Here is an 18,686-nt window from a genome sequence, read left to right as displayed (position 1 = left end):
CGAGAGGTCACCGAATTCAACCTCCCACGCTGTGTGCAGGGCTTCATTCTAAAGCAGTCACACCAGATGCTTTTTGGTTCTCTTACTAGATGACAAGGAAATTTCTATGCATAATCACCCCTGCAGTTTTGGTAAAACGAGGAAATTTTTTTAGAGAAGTGAATGCCGTCTCCGGTAACTTCCACTCTTTGGTTCTAATTATGGCTCCGAGATAAAGAACAAGTCTCTATTTACATGACAAACACTAAACACATGAAGATGACTAGCATGTCCTGAGTCTTCACTTCTCTAGTATAGATAGACCTAGGTGTTGAAAATGTGTGGTGACTCTCATTAGATTGTTCTCATTTATTGCCTTTTTACTCTCTAGAAGTTTAGTGTGGCTCAGTAAACAGAAGACTGAAGAAAAATTAAAGAGCAATAAAATTAATGTCATATTATAAAAAAAGTATGATTTAAAGCAATCAAAATTAATAGACTGCATGAATTTATTCATTCCTTTAGTAATTATATTCTGAGCACCTACCTAGATGCTGAACATGAAATTATTACAAATGATTTTTATTTTAGCTTTCCTTTTTTTCAAAAAACACATCTCTGTACACAGTATTGTGTGTTCACTCTCCAAGTCAAGTCTTTGATGCTAATGACTTAAAAGTATGTCTGACAAGACACCTAGCATGAATATATAAAACTGGTAAAATTACCTTTCTTTAAAAACATGTCTTAAGTCTTTTCCAACTATTCTCTGGTCTTTATCTAATTTTTCTAAATCAGAAGATTCTTATATTTCACAATAATCTTTAGGTTGCAGCAATGTAATAAGTACTGTACTTACTCTTCTTCGATTTTCACCTTCTTCTTGCCTTTGCCTTTTTCTCTTCTCTAGAGACAGAAAAGCGGTCTCAAATTTGGTATAACATAATTAGATGTAGAGTAACTGAAGTAAAGGTATCAGGCTATGACCAATTTCTTTTAAACTACAACAGAATCAAAGGTAATAGGCTATCGTTGGAAAGGACCTTAGAGATGAACCTAACTCCACAGAGAATACCTTTTCTACTTCTGTTGGAGATGGCCCTTTAGGCTTTCTCTAGTTCCAGTGAGGGAAAGTTCTTCTTTATGGTGACTTGAAATGTGTTTCTCTGTAACTTCTCCTTTTTATATGTTTTACTTCTAAATTAAGTTCATACTTCTTTCTACACAAGTCTTTCCTCTTATTCTCTTCTGGCTATATACTCAGGGTTTTGGTTTTTGGTTTGGTTTTGGTTTTTCCCCATAAGATTTGTGCTTCACAGACTCATAGTTCTGTCCTCTAAATACCTTTTGACTTATCATTCTTACTCTTGAAAATCTTACCAAGGACTGGATATGATACTCCAGATAAGGTCTAATTTTTTTAAGTTTATTTTACTTATTTTAGAGAGAGGAAGAGAGAGAGTAAGATAGACAGTAACGTTGTTCTATTCCTCTATGTGCCCTGACCGGGGATCAAACCCGCAACCTCTGTGCTTCAGGATGATGCTCTAACCAACTGAGCCAGGAGTCCCCAAACTATAGCCCTCAGGCCGCATGCGGCCCCCTGAGGCCATTTTTCCGGCCCCTGCCACACTTCTGGAAGGGGCACCTCTTTCACTGGTGGTCAGTGAGCATTTGTATCCTGTGCTCCTGGAGTACTGTATGTGGTGGCACTGCAAAGCGCAGCACCGCTTCCGGTGACGCGGCACGCACACATCATGGCTCCGGAAGTGCGTCATATCACTTGTTACGGCTAGCAGTGACAAATATGGGACCAGACATTGACCATCTCATTAGCCAAAAGCAGGCCCATAGTTCCCATTGAAATACTGGTCAGTTTGTTGATTTAAATTTACTTGTTCTTTATTTTAAATATTGTATTTGTTCCGTTTTGTTTTTTTACTTTAAAATAAGGTATGTGCAGTGTGCATAGGGATTTGTTCATAGTTTTTTTTTATAGTCTGGCCCTCCAACGGTCTGAGGGACAGTGAACTGGCCCCCTGTGTAAAAAGTTTGGGGACCCCTGAACTGAGCTATCTGGCCAGGGCAGATGAGGTCCATTTAATACAAAAAGCAGAACTCTTACATTAACTAGGTACCACCCTCCTATGGGAGCATGTGAAAGCCACACTAGGTTATTTTAATGCTGCAACAAATTTTGACTTACATTTATCTAATGATTATATAAAAGCCCCAGATCTAGGTAAGAAGAATCACTATCCCCAAACTCAAGTTTTATTTCCCTTTTTCCCCTATCCTACCGTCACCTGAACCTTAGGGAATGTGATACATCAGCTGTGAGATTGGATTCCGGTACAGTTCCATGTTAATGATCATCCATCACATTCTGAAAACTAGCCTTGGCCTGAATAACTTTCTTGCAGTGTCAAACTGATGATTTTTTAAATTAATAAGTTTTGGTAGCCCAGGCCAAGTAGCTCAGTTGGTTAGAGTGTCGTCCCGATACACCAAGGTTGTGGGTTCAATCCCCGGTCAGGGTACATGCAAGAAACCAGTGAATGCATAAAGAAGTAGAAAACAAATCAATGTTCCTCTCTGTCTCACTCTCTTCCTCTCTCCCTTCCTCTTTTTCAAAATCAATAAAAAATATTTTAAAAATTAATGAGTTTTATAGTTGTATTAAACTTGGCATATCTGTCTCAAAGTAAACATGAAAATAACTTTAGCACCATACAAGGGCATTATTTAGCTAAAGATATATCATATAATTTCTGCTGCACAATTTCCTTTTATTTTATTGCTTTTTTAAAAAAAAAGAGAGCAAGAGAGAGACAGAAACACTGATCTGCTCCTGTATGTGCTCTGACTGGGAATCTAACCAGCAACCTCTGCACGTTGGGACAATGCTCTAACCAACCAAGCTATCCAGCCTGGACCCTGCTGCAGAATTTCTTAAAGACAGATGAGACAATCATTCATGTTTTCAAATTATTTTTGCTACAAAGGCATTATGTAGGCTTTTAATTAAAAATATTAACTTGTAATTTCTTAAGAAAGATTAAATACTATATTACAAATTATAAAAACATTAATTCAGTATTTTGAGTCTTTGCACTTTCTCATCATTTATTTTAAAAGACAAATCTTACCTCGCCTGATTAATTCTTTTCCTTCATCAACTAAGTCTGATGTCATATCATTATCTCCCATGAACTGCTGGAAACCAAGTAGATTCAAACAACGAGTTCCCAAACTAATAAAAGTAGATTTTAAAAAAAGCATTATTTCACATTGTAAATGTTTGGGTAAACTGTTTTTTGGTGCTGTCACCCTCAAAGAAGCCTGTTTCATTATCAGTTATCAGAGCACATCAATAGAGTTACATTGTCTTTTTTTTTTTATATAGAGACAGAGAGAGAATCACAGGGATAGACAGGGACAGACAGACAGAAACGGAGAGAGATGAGAAGCATCAATCATTAGTTTTTTGTTGTGACACCTTAGCTGTTCATTGATTGCTTTCTCATATGTGCCTTGACCGTGGGGCTACGGCAGACTGAGTAACCCCTTGCTCAAGCTAGCAACCTTGGGTCCAAGCTGGTGAGCCTTGCTCAAACCAGATGAGCCCGCACTCAAGCTGGCGACCTCGGGGTCTCAAACCTGGGTCCTCCGCATCCCAGTCCCACGCTCTATTCACTGTGCAACGGCCTGGTCAGACAGAGTTACAATGTCTTTAAGAACTATTTATTTCCCTTTCAAAGACTCCCAGGACTCTACTGCCTAGGGTATGCAGCATACCCAGATTTCTTAAGGAAACAAATTAAGTTAAGCTATTAGCATACCTTTAGAAAATGACTATGCTAAGAAACTAAATAATAGCTATAATACAAAAGCAGTTTATTCTTTTCTTATATTCAAACAGCAATTTTAATACTGCTAATTCTGTGACTTTAAATATTCCCTTGCCATCTTCATATCCTTATAGAAATACTATACCCTTGGATGAGAAGCCATAAAGTATATCACTGTCTCTGAAAAGGTCTTAGCTTTGTGTAAAGTGTCAGAAAACAGCCTTACGCTCTCTAGGCATTGAGTCTGAAGACCACTGTGTATGGCTGTGTTGCTAGTAATATATACAGGTATTATTTAGACCTATTATGGCACAGTTTCAAAAGGAAATGGACTTATAAAGTCAAGTTACCATTAAAATGTAAGCAAGGCATTGCTTCATATATTCCTATAATAAATATTTATTTGAGAGAGAATTCGAAAATTGAGAAACACAACCTTCTTTTTTTCCTTAAAGACAAATTAGCATTCAATGTTTAATCTAATAAACACTAAAACAATACTTTTAAGGAGTTATTTTTAAGTTTAACAATTTTCCTTTTAGACATTATAATTCCTTGTATTTAATATTTTATAGTTGACAGAGCACTATCCTATCCATCTATTACTCGATCCATATAATAATCTAATAAGGTAAGAGGAGTTGCTAATCTCTTACCAAAATAACTACTAACATGAGAAGAGATCATTTATACATCACAAGCTCTTAATGTTCCATAACAGTGTTATACACTTTTAAAGTGAATAAGCATATAATCAAAACTCAGTTCTGGATAGCCGACAGGTGATTGTTTTTTGGGGTATGTGATTTTCACAGTATAAACCTAAGTCATTATAGAAAGACTTAGAGAAAAACCCCAAAACAATAGGTTTATTATCAGTTCATATTCACTTTATATATCAGTTCATATTAAGTTTTATTTTAAATTATAATTCTCTAGTTCCTTTACTTATGAGAAAGTAAAATATAGATTTTAAAAAAATTAAACAGAGAATTTATTTCAAACAATACTTGTCTGTTTACCAATATCCCAATGTGAGTACATACATAGTATCTGTAATAACTATATAATGGTATTGGAAGATTTAAATTAAAAGTGGTTGAATAAGACTTAGTTTTATCAGAAAAGCAAACTGATTAACATCAATAAACTATTTTTTAAAAAGCAGCACTTTTGGTATGTGCATTAAGGAGTGATGAGGGTGGCTGAGGGCACCTGACATGAGGAGGTAGACAAGGCAGATGCTAGAAGCCAGCACACCTGTCCTTTCGAGTCTTACCTCTAATCGTGTTTTCTAATCCTATCAAAAGAGCAGCCCGTGTCCTTCTCAGCCTTACATGTACTATCTGATTGCTACTGCTTCTCAGAGACCATTTGTGCTATGAGCTGAAGCACCTAGAAACCCAGCAACGATTATGGGAAAGCCTAAGACTAATTTATGTTACTAGGCAGAAGTTGGGCATGACATGTTTTATAAGCTACATTGGCTTCAGTGTCGAAAGCCAGAGAACTTCGAGCTAACATTCTGTAATTATTGCTATGACCTTGTAGCCTAAGTATTTGCAATGACTAACTCTACCTCTCTTTTCCTGGAAATATCTTCAGAGAAAGACCCTTACCTAATCACTCAAGCAATCTCTTTAAACCAGTGGTAGTCAACCTGGTCCCTACCGCCCACTAGTGGGCGTTCCAGCTTTCTTGGTAGGTGGTAGCGGAGCAAACAAAGTATAAATAAAAAGGTAGATGTTTTTTAAGATAAGTTGTTTTATAAAGATTTATTCTGCCAAACTTAGTGAAAATCCGAAATAAAGTACTTGGTAAGTAATTATTGTTATATGTTTTAACTTGCTGTAACTGTGCTTTATAAATTTTATAAAGTAAATTTACTTCCCTACTTTATAAATCACCATTACTGTGGAACCAGTGGGTGGTTAGAAAATTTTACTACTAACAGAGATACAAAAGTGGGCGGTTGGTATAAAAAGATTGACTACCCCTGCTTTATCCTATCCTAACATCTCCAAAGCCAAAATAACACAAACAACAATCTGAACCCAACCAGTAAATATTGAAAAGATCTTTAAGAAGAGAGGATATTGAGATCAGACTAAGAGTATTGAGTGTCTCACCTAAAATAAGTAGCAATGCACAGAATTACCACCAGCATAGGGTAATATATGTAGAATCCATCTGCAATAAAGGATAAAACTTTCATGGAACCCATAATCTGAGGAGCAAGAAAAAAAGGAGAAAAATGTAAGTTAAATCAGTATACAGTTCTATATTTTAATTTGTTTCCATCACTAGAAAATTCATACATAACTAGATATATCAATAAATTTCTACTTTTCAGAAAGCATAAATATAGCACTACTGGACTGATTTTTAAGTTCTTATCACAAGCAAAAAAATTATTACTGAAGTGATGAATGTTAACTAAACTTATTGTAATCATTTCACAATTTATGTATATATCAAATCATTATGTTGTACAACTTAAACTAATACAGTGTTATATGCTGAGTATATCTTAATTTGCTTACTTATTAAGGTTTTCCCCTAAAATAATCAACACTGTAAACATAACTGAAAACTGTCATATGAAAGTCAATTATTATGATAGGTCAGATCTATTGATACTACTTAGCTGGAAGACCTATGTGAACCAAAAATCATTTTTTTTATAATAAAAAAACCAAAATCACTTTCATCCAGTCATTAGTAATTATATATACAACTTTTAAAAGAAAGTTAGTTACTTAAAAAAAATATCCAAATAATTTTACAGAACTTTTCTGTATTACAATTTTTTTCACAATAATAATATTCCATTAGATAATGAATCTAAAGAACTCTGTTTCTGATCATACTTACAGATGTATAAGCAGTTGGTTGCGTATTCTGGTGAGAGATGGATGAATCCATATGTGTCAAACCCAAGAAATTAAGACATAAAGGAGGAGTCAAACGGCAAAATAACCTGCAATAAGCATTTACAAATAAAATATATAAAAAAATACACAGCAAAATCCTTTTGATATTACACTGAAATGTAGTAAAAACATTTTAGATCATTGTAACTATCATTTTCACCTATCTGTATTCATTATATCTTTGCTTTATTAATGTGAATCGCCCTTACTTCCTTGGGAGACATTCTGAAAACCCTATTAATCACATGGTCCTTAAAAACCTCCAAGGCAACCCTCCAGTCTCAGGCTGCCTGCTTTGGTGGTGTTTGCCACTGATTTATGCCAAGAGTTGGCAAAGTGCCTTTGTATGGGCCTCTCCCAAGTCTACCATCTGGACAATCTGTCTCGGTAGCATGGCAAAGACGGTAACATCTTTATGGTGAATCGCACTCACTACCTGAAAGGTCTGAAGTTGTATCAAAGTACGTCACTGGTAACTATAGTTATAAAAAATTGTTAGAGCTCCATCTGTCCAGGTAAAAACAGAACATTACAGAGTTGAAGAAAAGGGAAGAGAAAAATGAAGGGAGGGGAATGAAAAAGGTAAACTGATTAAGAAGTACAAATTGGTATTACAGAATAGTCACTGAGATGTAAAGTACAGCATAGGAAACATAGTCAATAATATTGTAGTAACTATGTATGGGGCCAGGTGGACACTTAAAATTTCAGGGGATCGCTCTTTAAGTAGTACACGATTGTCTAATAAGTATTCTGTACATTGGAAGCTAATACAGAATAATGTTGAATGTAAACTGTAATAAAAAAGTGGTAATATGAGGAGTGCTTTTGTGGTAATAGAATAATTTAGCTTATAGGAATCTACACACACACACACACACATACACACACACGAATAAAGGATAAAAAGTAGAATTACATAAGGTCTTGAGCCTAGTTAATAGTATTGTGTCAGAGTAAATTTCCTGATGTTGATACTGCAGAACAGCTATATAAAATGTCTCCTCTGGGGAAGAAGCTGCAGGAAGGTTAATAGGAGGACTCTATTATATTTGGAAAAAAGATAAAAACAAAGGTCTTAGAGATGTTTTGTATATTGATTCTTCTGCAAACCTCTCTAAGTCTAGTTCTTATAAACACCCAGTATGACTAATTTAATAAGATGAACAAATAACAGGTTGAGCAACCTAGCCCAAGCTGAAGCTCTCTCTCTTGAAACTCTTGCTAAATCTCTAAGCAAAAACTATTCCTGTTGGTATTCTCAGTCCTCCGCAATTCAGTCTGAGGCCACAGAATCCCAGAACATTCTGTAGGTCTGATTTAGTCTCTGAACTTTACCAACCTATTTAGTGAATCTCTAATTGGTAAATCCAGATTCACTGTGCCTTCCCTTTCAATCCTAGTCTAGCATCCCTATTTTAACCATAATTTCAAGCAGTATTTATCTAGCAATCAACAAACATATAATTAATATTTAAACCTAATCAATTAGCTCAGAGAGGTACAGGTGTCAGTGGAAGACCCATAAACAACAAGAAATAAAAGAGAGCTCCACAAGGATACATGCAATAGGGATTTCCCTTGTTTCTGAATAAGATCTACTCACATGCCACTGAAAAGAAGGCTATAGGCATCAGTCTGGTGATGTGACGCCAAGTAATAGTAGTTAAACACACGAATCCTGAACACAGTGGAATAAACACAGATACTTAGGAAGAAGATGGAAAGGAAGCAAGCAATCTGAAAAAACAAACCAAAAAAACCCAGGTTAAGACTAATGCCTTTTGCCTGACCAGTGGTGGTGCAGTGGATAAAGCATCAACCCAAAATTCTAGGGTCACTGGTTCAAAGCCCTGAGGTCACCGGCTCAGAGCGCCGGCTCGTCAGTGTGGGGTACCTGGCTTGAGTGGGAAAATGGTCCACATGATCCCAAACCTTGTCAGCGTGAGCTCAAAGGTCACTGGCATTAAAAGCCCAAGAGCACTGGCTTGAACAAGGAGACAATGACGTGGCCCTGGTTGAGGCACGAAAGAGAAGCAATCAATGCACAACTAAAGTGAAAGCAACAACGAGATGATGCTTCTCACCCTCTCTCCCCCTTCCTGTCTCTCTCAAAAAAAGAAAAAAAAAAGACTAATAGACTAAAGACTAATAGTATTTTATATACTGTCAGAGCATTATCCTTTATTTCTAGCTAATATTATCGACATTCTAAAATTTAAATATAGTAACAGATTTTTTAACCACTTAAGAAAATCAGAGTATGAAATAAAACTACATCTCAACCAGTTTCCCATCCTGTTCCTAAGTTTCAAATCGACCTCCTGCAGTGAGCCTGTTCTCCCATTCCGTTGGCACCCTTCACATGAAGACTGTAAGTTATATGCTCCATTGGCATAAAAAGAATCAGGTAATCTCAGAAGAGTATATTGTGCTATTTTGTACCTTTTTATTTCTCCTCAAATATAGTTCTTAGTTTCTATGGTCTGGGTAAATTGATGAAACTCATTTTTTGGAAGTTTGAATGACAACACTGTGGGAAACTTCACTGCCTTCCTTACTGCATACAGAGAAAAGAGACCACAGGTAAGGGTTCTACTACAGACTGAAATTTACTCATAACTGATATAAATGAACTGACCTCGATATAAATATAATTGTATGTTTTCTCAGCCAGCTGTATGAAGACTGCGAAGAGGGATAAGACAGGTGTAGTGCTAAAGAATGTGCACTCTGACCACACAACGATCACAGAGAAGACGGACAAAACCACGGCTAGTATTCTGGAAAACCACGGCCGTAGAAGACATTCCCAGTACCACTCTGGAAGGGGAAAGAAAAATTATTAGAAAAACCATAAAAGAGTAACAGGGTATTTATACTGTTTCACATCTGTATATGAGATACACAGTTACAAAAGAGAATAAAGTGAACACAACTACCAACTTGAATATTTAAGGTAAACAGAAGTTTTAAGACTTTGACAATGGCATTATCATTAAATTCTTCATGTTAAATTTGATAACATCGAAGAAAGTGTCATAAATAATCATAAAGGAGCATAGAATATGACTATTGAGTGCAAGTTTTATAAATAGACTAATAAGTGTAAATAATCAAAGAGTCCTTCTTAGGGGAATATTTTAGTAGTATTTCAAGACTGGAGGAGAGATCCAAGCTTATGCTGTAAAAGTGCTTAAAATTAAATATGTATTATGTATACAAAATATGCTGATATCCTGCACATATTTTTGCACAGAATTTTGGTCATCTGTGAAGTAACAGTGCAAACAAATAGATTATATGTTATATGACAAGTAAAATAGTTTTTGTGGGGGGAGGGGGATTATCAGATGCATAACATTACCACATGCTATAAGTCAAATAGTCCAAATACAAATCAACTCCACATTGGTGAAAACATATACATTTTCTTCAGAAAAATTATCAATCAAACTTTGAAATTTGTATCAAATTACATACCAACTGTAGGACTGTAAAAATATTGGATAAATCTGTTTTCTGGTTCGGGCGATTGAAAAGTGTGAACAAACTGATGAGTAGCACTTGTTTCGTTCTTCGCTACATCTTCCAGATAAAATGCCTGTTCCAACAGAATCTGCCACTGTACTTGAGTTCGACGGTGCCGCTGCACCGAATAAATGACCTAAACAAGAGGACGGGGTACATTCAGTGTTCTGGTCCAACCGTGCCTCAACCCCCATGCAGGAGCATGTTTTTGTTGTCACCACAATGGGAGGTGCTGGTGGCATCCCGTTGGTGGGGCCAAGGATGTTACATTCTGTACTATAATGGAACAGTTATATTCAGTGAATCCCTAAATGCCAAGAACACCCCTGTTAAGAAACATGAAGTTAAAAACATTTTACTCACAATTTCTTTCTTGTGGGCAGTAATTATAGATCTAACTAAACTATCAGTAAGTGACATAGCTATAATTAATAAAGTTACCTGTTTATGTAATTTCACCAGACTTTTTTCACTTGGATAGGTATTATGCTTTTCATCAAAATCTTCATAATCATCCATGTTCCTACCCATTTTTTCCTGATATTCTGTAGGACACTGGAAGGAACAAGTAGGTTTGTAAAAACCTTATTTGTAAAAAGACAAAAATTTTATTTTCATTAAAAATCTTTCATTCTTGGGCATATTTTCTCAAAAATATCCTTCTTTATTGTAATTTCTATGTAGTTGGAATTTTAGTTGATGACATGTTTCTTGAAAATATTTTAAAAGATACATTGAGTTTCTTCTTACCTCTATTAATATTAACCTTTGTGCTAAGATATACTAGCTGGAGATGGGTGGGGCAGGGGAGCTTACCGACGTGAAGCAACTAGTATCTGAGAGTATTATTCTAGGAAGCACCTAGAAACTGTCAATTTTTTTCCAGCTAAATAATGAAGAAGAACCCCAACAATCCGAGATGTTGAATTTTTATAAAGAATAGTACTGAGAAACAAATACATTATTTTGAGTTGTCTGCCCTGCTATTAGTCATTTATTATCTATGTGAACTTGGGAAAGTCAGTTAACTTCCCAGAATAGGTCTCAAAAAATAGCAAATGTGAGAGAAATGATTAGAGAAATGATTCTCATGACTATCAACTTAGCCAAAAGGAACACTAGCTAATACTCAACATAAAAAATTTAAAATATAGGAAAAGATAGTTCAATAGTACTATGGTTGCAGAGAAAATAACTGGCAAAATTATGTTTTGAATAATCATTTTTAGAAGTACATGAATGCTCCTGATTCAATAATAATACATCAAAACCTTAATTGTATGGCTTCTTATTAAATATGTGTTAAATGCCTCACAATGTCATTCATTTGATGGCATATGAAATACACTGTAAAATGACCTATAGGAAGCAAACTGAAGCAGGTCACTAAGGCCCTCGTTTATTTTCATACAGGACATACGCCTTTAAAGACTGTTGTCAATGACACCCTTATAAACTGTAAGGGTCCATCTCCATAGCTGTGTCATGGCAGTTGTAATACATTACTCATACAAACTCTATGTCCACACTGCAATGGAAAATACTGCCAATAATTAATGTTAAACTTGGAATACAAAGGAACAAATGTTATGTTCAAATGACTACTGGTTTATGGTCTATATTTCCATGAAAAGAAAAAGGAATTAAGAAGACTTCAATCATAGGCTGCTTTCATACTTTCCTGATGTTTTTATTGTAATAAAATATAGAAACATATCTCAAAGGAAAATAGATGCAAATTATAATTTAATTACCTTTTTAAGTATTGTGTCAACACATTTTCTCAATGGGTGGTTATACTTGATGCTTTCATTCACTTTACGAACCTCCTACATAAATAGTAAGAAAAATGAAAATATTTCCATTTCTATAGGTTGGATCAGGGTCCCCAAACTTTTTACACAGGGGGCCAGTTCACTGTCCCTCAGACCGTTGGAGGGCCGGACTATAAAAAAAATATGAACAAATCCCTATGCACAATGCACATACCTTATTTTAAAGTAAAAAAAAAAAAACGGGAACAAATACAATATTTAAAATAAAGAACAAGTAAATTTAAATCAACAAACTGACCAGTATTTCAATGGGAACTATGGGCCTGCTTTTGGCTAATGAGATGGTCAATGTCTGGTTCCATATTTGTCACTGCTAACAGTAACAAGTAACATGTGGCGCCGCCACATACAGTACTCCAGGACTCACTGGCCACCAATGAAAGAGGTGCCCCTTCCAGAAGTGTGGCGGGCCGGATAAATGGCCTCAGGGGTCCTTAGTTTGGGGACCCCTGGGTTGGATGTTTCAAATGAGAATGCTCCAGGTACTATATAAATATACATATTCTCACAAATTTAATTTCAATCCAGATTACTTAACATTTATATGAAGTTCCATTCACAGAATAAAAGTTCTTTAGAACACAAGTGAAAATGCATACAAAGTTATACAGGGCACAGCAAAAGCAGGTTTTCAGTTGTAAGTATAGGAGAGCTTGTCTTTGTATTATTATTTATTAGTTAGTGGATTATTTTCCATATGAACAACTGTAAACTTACCTTTGCCCTGCCCTGTATAATAGGTATTTCAGCACCATCACACTTTTTATTCCTTCCTAACACTCCCTTGTCATTTGCTTACTTGGTCCACAAAGATGAATAAAAATTGTTAAAAAGTCTCAAAGGATGAAACTTTGCAATCCTGAATGAACAGGGCTGTGCTCCTTCAACTTGCTTATCAAGCTGAATTGTCTCACTGTCTGAAATACAGTGAAGAGACCAGAGGAGCAGGACAGGTTACCAATGTCACAGAGCACCTGCCTTCCCTGTGGGAGAGAGCTCCACAAGCAGTCACAGCTAATGATTCACCCCTATTTGTTTATTACGGGCACCCTATGGGCCAGCCCTGCGCTGTGTAACCACAATCCGTACCAGAGGGTGACTGGGAAGACGTAGTATCATACGTGTTTGACTAAGATTAGAGTCTAGTGATGAAATAATTAAATAAGCAATTTAATGAGTATGAGAGCCATCAAGGGGTTAGGGAGCGGCACCTTTAGAACCAATAGTTCTGAAAGAATCATTATATTCTCTAATAGTAACAAAATTTTTAAAAAGTTGGAACCACTGTTCTAGATGGAATAAACAGCATGTTCAAAGGCTGGGAAGCAAGAGCGAACTGACCAGAATGTTGTCAAGAACACTCTGATTGTAGGGTCAAGAATGGCCTTAAGGTACATAAACTGGAGGCAGGGAAACATCTGGCATACAGACAAAGTGACAAAAAAATATCTGTAACTTATCTGACAAAAAAGTCACTGTCCTTAATATATGGAGGGCTCTTGCAAATCAACAGAAAAATGGGAAGACACAGAAGAAATACAATTGGCTGATAAATGTCTGAAAAAGACACTTAAGCTCACTGAAAAACAATTACAAATTTTCAAGTGCGAATAATTTTCTTACAAATTTATAAAAAAAGTGTATCATGTAATGAGGTAAGATTGCAGGGAAACAGGTCCCCATATACACAGTAAAATGTGGAAGATAATTTAGCAATATGTATCAAAAATTTAAATATGCAGACCTTATGAATAATCTGTATTGAAACACACTACTCCTGTCAAATGGTTTAGCTTCATGAGTTTGAAAGCACATCACTTAATCTCATTATTTAATTTAAACTGATTAGTTAACTAATTTTAACTGATTATTTAAACTAATAATCAGCATAAGTAGGAGTCAGCCCATCAAAGGAAGAGGCAAGAATATTCCAGATAGAGGGACAGCACATACAAAAGCCTTCAAGCAGAAAGAAACAAATTTTCAAGGAACTAAAGGAAGTCCAGGTTGATTTCAGGATAAAGAAGAGTAAAGGCCTGAGAAGCACTTGATCAGGCTGAAGAATGATGTCAGCAAAGCACCTCAGAAGTCCTAACACCAGTTCGTTGTGGGTCAATGCGTGAGGCCCACACACGAGAAGAATAAGATAAAACCCGGGTTTTTAAAAAGTGCTTGAAGCATCAGTGGATTACAACTTTCCATTGCTATGCTGTCTTCAAGTTTTATTGACTTGTTAGCAAAACTCTGAATATGAACTATATACTCTGGTTATATATTCATATATGAAATATATTTTTTCCTTTATATCCTTTAACCGTATTAAAACAAAATGAGTACTGAAACAGTTAGCTATTGATATTTGCTATGTGTGTTACAACAGTAAGTTTCCTTTAAAAGTTCCAAGTTTTTATAAAGTGTGGAATGTATGTGAAACATTAGCTTATTTTCTTCACTTAAAGAACGTAACCCTGAGCTCTGTTAGTACTGCACCTCATCTCTTCTTTACGAGGCAGCCAGACAACATGGGTGAAGCCAGGCGAACAAGCGGTGTTCGGCAGAAAGAAGTAGCTGTTTCTCCCTTTCCAAAACCTCTACCTTGAAAAATGACTAAAGATAGAAGGGACTTCTTTGGCCATGTAGCTAATACCCTCTGAATAGTCTGACAAGGCTTATAAGTTTTATTAATGCTTCAAAGAAAAGCAATAGCCACACAGATGTATAAAACTGCAACTTGAAGATTTCATGGGTAGATGAAAACTATAATCACTAATTACAAAAAAAAGGTGACTGAATTTTGCAGTCTGTTAAAATTCTGTGTTTAAAGGTTTTTCTCAAAGTAAATTATCTGCATTCTTGCTCCATGCCTTGCTCTGTGCCCCTGTGGCAGCCAGAGTGCGCCCTGGGGTCTGTCTGCTCCCCTCGGCTGGGCTCAGGGATTCCTCACCGCTTCCCAAGTGCAGTCTGGACTTTCCACTGTGACATTAAAGGCCCCACTATCTGGCTACAACCTACCTTTCCAGCCTTACAAGCTTCATCTTTCCAACATTAACCTTATGTTCAATTAATTTGGTTTTAAAATCTCCTAATATGTGACCAGGATGCTGCCAGCTATAAAAAAAATTCTACCCATCCTTCAAGGCCCGGTCATGTTTCACTTCCTCCTCTGCTCACTATTCAGAAGTGAAACCTCTATCCCAGAGCAGTTTCTTTATATACAGTAATTCACATAGCATTTACCATGCACCACAAAGGACTGCAGTTCTCCACTGTAGTTAGTAGCATCCTAACAGCCAGTTCTGCATAGCACTTAACACAAGAGGAAGACAAGAATTATTTATTAAATAATACATATATTTCCTTCTCAAGTTTATAGATTTTCAGACATTCAAGAAAGCAGAAAAGGTTCCAAATTCCCTGGAAATATGTGGACCAAAAAAATTACACCTAATAAATGATGCATTTGGGGGGGGGGGGGGAATGGGGCCAGAGTCCTGCTATCTGTGTGGATATGCTTCTATTTGCAAAACATCCATTAAGAAGAGTGGTTTCTTACAGTATTTTAATGCATCCAATTAACATTTTGTAGACTTTAAATTTCCATGATATTTGTATGACCAGTAGCCATGGCAATCACAGCCATGCACGTACAGGTTCCCATTAGATTTGGACAGACGGTAAAGAAACAGCGGAGCTGAAAACTGGTGGGCCATTCCTTTATTCTAGCCTCGTTCCAGCAGGCGAGTAAACACACAGACACAGAGGGCTCCAAAACCCACTTATTCAGTGCTCACAAAGCTACTGACACATCTGGGTTTTCCTAGAATCAAAGGCCCCCACTAGCTCAGTCACCTCTGGTTCCCCATCTCCTCTCTCTGCACAAACTCTGCACAAACTGGCTTCTCCTTCAGCAACCTGCCATCTTGGCTGCATTCTCTGCAAAAACATTGCCTCCTTCCTCTTTGTTCTCCTTCTTTTTAAAACTTTTTGGCATGACAAGCCCTCCCCCAGCACACATTAGCATAACAAAACCCCTTCCCAAGCAGGAAAGTAATTAGCAGTTTCACAGATCACATATCTGGGCAGCCATTTTTTAACAATAAAAGTGAGCAAAATCAAAAAACATTTTACAAACTTACTTGTCCAACAATATTATATGTCAAATACAGTCAACAGAAAAGAGTGCTTTCCTTTCTATGTGGAAAGTTTTCTCCTTCCTAAAACTTTTTAAATTCCTCATACCTAAACCTAAACTGAAATAGCAGATAAAGCACCTGTTCCTTAGCAGGGTGCTCCTAGTTCACAATAACAAAAACAACATCTCTCTTCATTCAGACACTGATAAGTCCTCCTGGCAAAATCCAGATCTCAAAAAATAAAACGTATTTATATTTGTTGGACTATTGAATGAACTGGTGAAATTCATGTTCCTCAAATCTAAAACAATTAAATTTGATACCATCTTTTGGGGGAAACCCTATCCATTTAAATGGATAGGGTTTAATTATTTTATTATCAAATAGAAATTTTCAAATATTTTTCCAAAAAAATCAAATTTTCAATATATAAAATTACCAAATATAAATTATCTTTGTTTGAAAAATGTAATAATATTCATTATATGCCTGAGGAAATGTAATAGATTACTTATATTTATAGGAGATTTACTCCTATATTGCAAAACTACTTTAATGCTACAGTTCTTATATTTCATAGGGAATAAATGCTCAAAAGTCAACATAAAATTTTTCAATCACAGTATACAGGGTAAGCAAAAGTAGGTTTACAGTTGTTTGTATGGAAAATAATACAATATTTAATGAATAAAATAATACAAGAATAAACTCTGTGCTTCACGTACTCACAACATAAACCTACGTGAGCCCCACCCGCACAATCTTTTCTTCATTGACTCATCCACTTGAAAACGGTGCCGAATGTCTCAGAGTCTGGAGGACCAGGGATCGTATTATGGTTTGAACTGCAACTTCTCCCAAATTTATGTTGTTGTTTCTTTTTCTCCGAAATTCATATGTTTAAGTTCTCAGAATTCATATGTTTAAGTTCTCTTATATGAAAATAAGGTTGTTGCAGATGTAATTACTGAAATTAAGACAAGGTGTGCTGCAGTACAGGGCCCCTCATCTAGTACAAGGGGGAAATCCGCACACAGAAAGGTGGACAAGGAGAACACCATGTGAAGATGATGGCAGAGGTCTACAAGTCAAGGAATACCAGAGACTGCCAGCAAACACCAGAAGCTGAGAGAGGCGTAGCAGAGGTCTTCCCTCCAGTCCTCTGAAGGAACCAACCCTGCTGACATCTCGATCTTGGACTGGTAGCCTCCAGAACTGTGAGACTATACATGTCTGCTGTTCAAACTGTCCCCTTTGTTATGACAGCACTAGGAAATGAATACAGAAGCCTTCCCGGAAGAATCCTCACTTATGTTGAGACCCGAAAATGAAGTAGGAGTTAGCTGAAGAGAGTGGAGAAAAGAGCATTCCAAAGGTTCGGGATGGTATGCTCAAAAAGAAGAGGTGATGAACGCAACGGCTAAGTTTAGGGGTCAGAAGCCAGGTCAAGTCTCGCCCAACACTTGTTCTTGTTTGGAACACATCCATGCTCACTCATTTATGTATTGTCTGTGGCTACTTTCATGTAATAGTGATGGAGCAGTTGCATACAAATCCTAAAATATTTACTATCTGGCCCTTCACAGAAAGTCCGCCAATCCCTGTTAAAGCACGAATTGAAGTCAGACTGCCTGGCTCTGTCACTCATTCACTGTGTGACTCTGGGACACTAACAACCTCTGTGTAACTTATTTTTTTCATTCATAAAGTGGGGATAAAAAATCTCCCTCATAAGGCTGTGAGAATTAAATGTATTAGTATATGTAAAGTTCTTGGAAAGTCATTAGTAAGTAAGCAACTCTATATAGTTGTTTGCTGTTATTCTCACCATTGTTAAGTTTGAGGAACAAAGTTGACCAGTGTAAGAGAGAGGCTAGAGATAAGACTGGAGAGCTAACCATGGGCCAAATCATTTTTCAGTAGGCCACAATAAAACTTTTTGGAGTTTATTCTAATATGAATGAATAGCCTTCAACAGGAGGTTTTAAGGTGGAGAGTGACATCATTAGAATAGTATATTTTCCCAGAAGAGCAAAATGTGAGATGACTATAATAATCTTTTTAAATCAATAACCAAATTATTATTTAACAGCAAGATTTTATAATCTGTTAAATATTTTTATGTATATTATTGAAATCTATACTTTCAACACCTTTATGAAGATAGTTCAAGTGATTGGCATTTTTTGAGTACATTAAGATTACAGACAGGAAACAAAAGTTACTGATACAAACTCCCATGCAAATTGTTTTCTACAGCGAGTTCCAGACATGGTGGGAGTACTTCGGGTTAACTTTCAGGAAGAAGTGTTCTCTGATTCCTAATTTTCACTCCCACTATGTCAGGGTTACCTATAACATCATCTAATCTGAGACACTTTAGAGAGCAAAAGAGGGCACTATTAGAAGCTACCCAAGGACAAC

General features: G+C 36.3%; 2 protein-coding genes across 4 annotated transcripts in view; both read right to left on the bottom strand.

Annotated features, from left to right (window-relative positions):
* The window catches only part of LMBRD2 (LMBR1 domain containing 2), a 50,210-nt gene that overhangs the window by 10,589 nt on the left and 20,935 nt on the right, over positions 1-18,686 (bottom strand). For 2 of the 3 annotated variants that reach the window (XM_066378995.1, XM_066379003.1), the window contains exons 7-15: positions 12,049-12,123; positions 10,736-10,849; positions 10,247-10,430; positions 9,405-9,586; positions 8,370-8,503; positions 6,705-6,810; positions 5,960-6,057; positions 3,129-3,232; positions 839-885 (exon numbers count right to left, since the gene is read on the bottom strand). In XM_066378995.1, the coding sequence (XP_066235092.1) occupies positions 839-885; positions 3,129-3,232; positions 5,960-6,057; positions 6,705-6,810; positions 8,370-8,503; positions 9,405-9,586; positions 10,247-10,430; positions 10,736-10,849; positions 12,049-12,123 (1,044 nt within the window). The remainder of the gene's footprint in view (positions 1-838; positions 886-3,128; positions 3,233-5,959; positions 6,058-6,704; positions 6,811-8,369; positions 8,504-9,404; positions 9,587-10,246; positions 10,431-10,735; positions 10,850-12,048; positions 12,124-18,686) is intronic. The other variant, XM_066379013.1, reaches the window with a different exon arrangement.
* The window catches only part of NADK2 (NAD kinase 2, mitochondrial), an 89,024-nt gene continuing 85,574 nt past the window's right edge, over positions 15,237-18,686 (bottom strand). Inside the window, exon 14 of the transcript XR_010750486.1 lies at positions 15,237-15,251. The gene's annotated coding sequence lies outside the window, so the exon portion shown is untranslated. The remainder of the gene's footprint in view (positions 15,252-18,686) is intronic.

Source organism: Saccopteryx leptura, chromosome 1, assembly GCF_036850995.1.
Source record: "Saccopteryx leptura isolate mSacLep1 chromosome 1, mSacLep1_pri_phased_curated, whole genome shotgun sequence".
NCBI classification, from domain to species: Eukaryota; Metazoa; Chordata; class Mammalia; order Chiroptera; family Emballonuridae; genus Saccopteryx; species Saccopteryx leptura.
The sequence above is the reverse complement of the archived record's forward strand: the minus strand, read 5'-3'. Positions and strand labels throughout refer to the sequence as shown.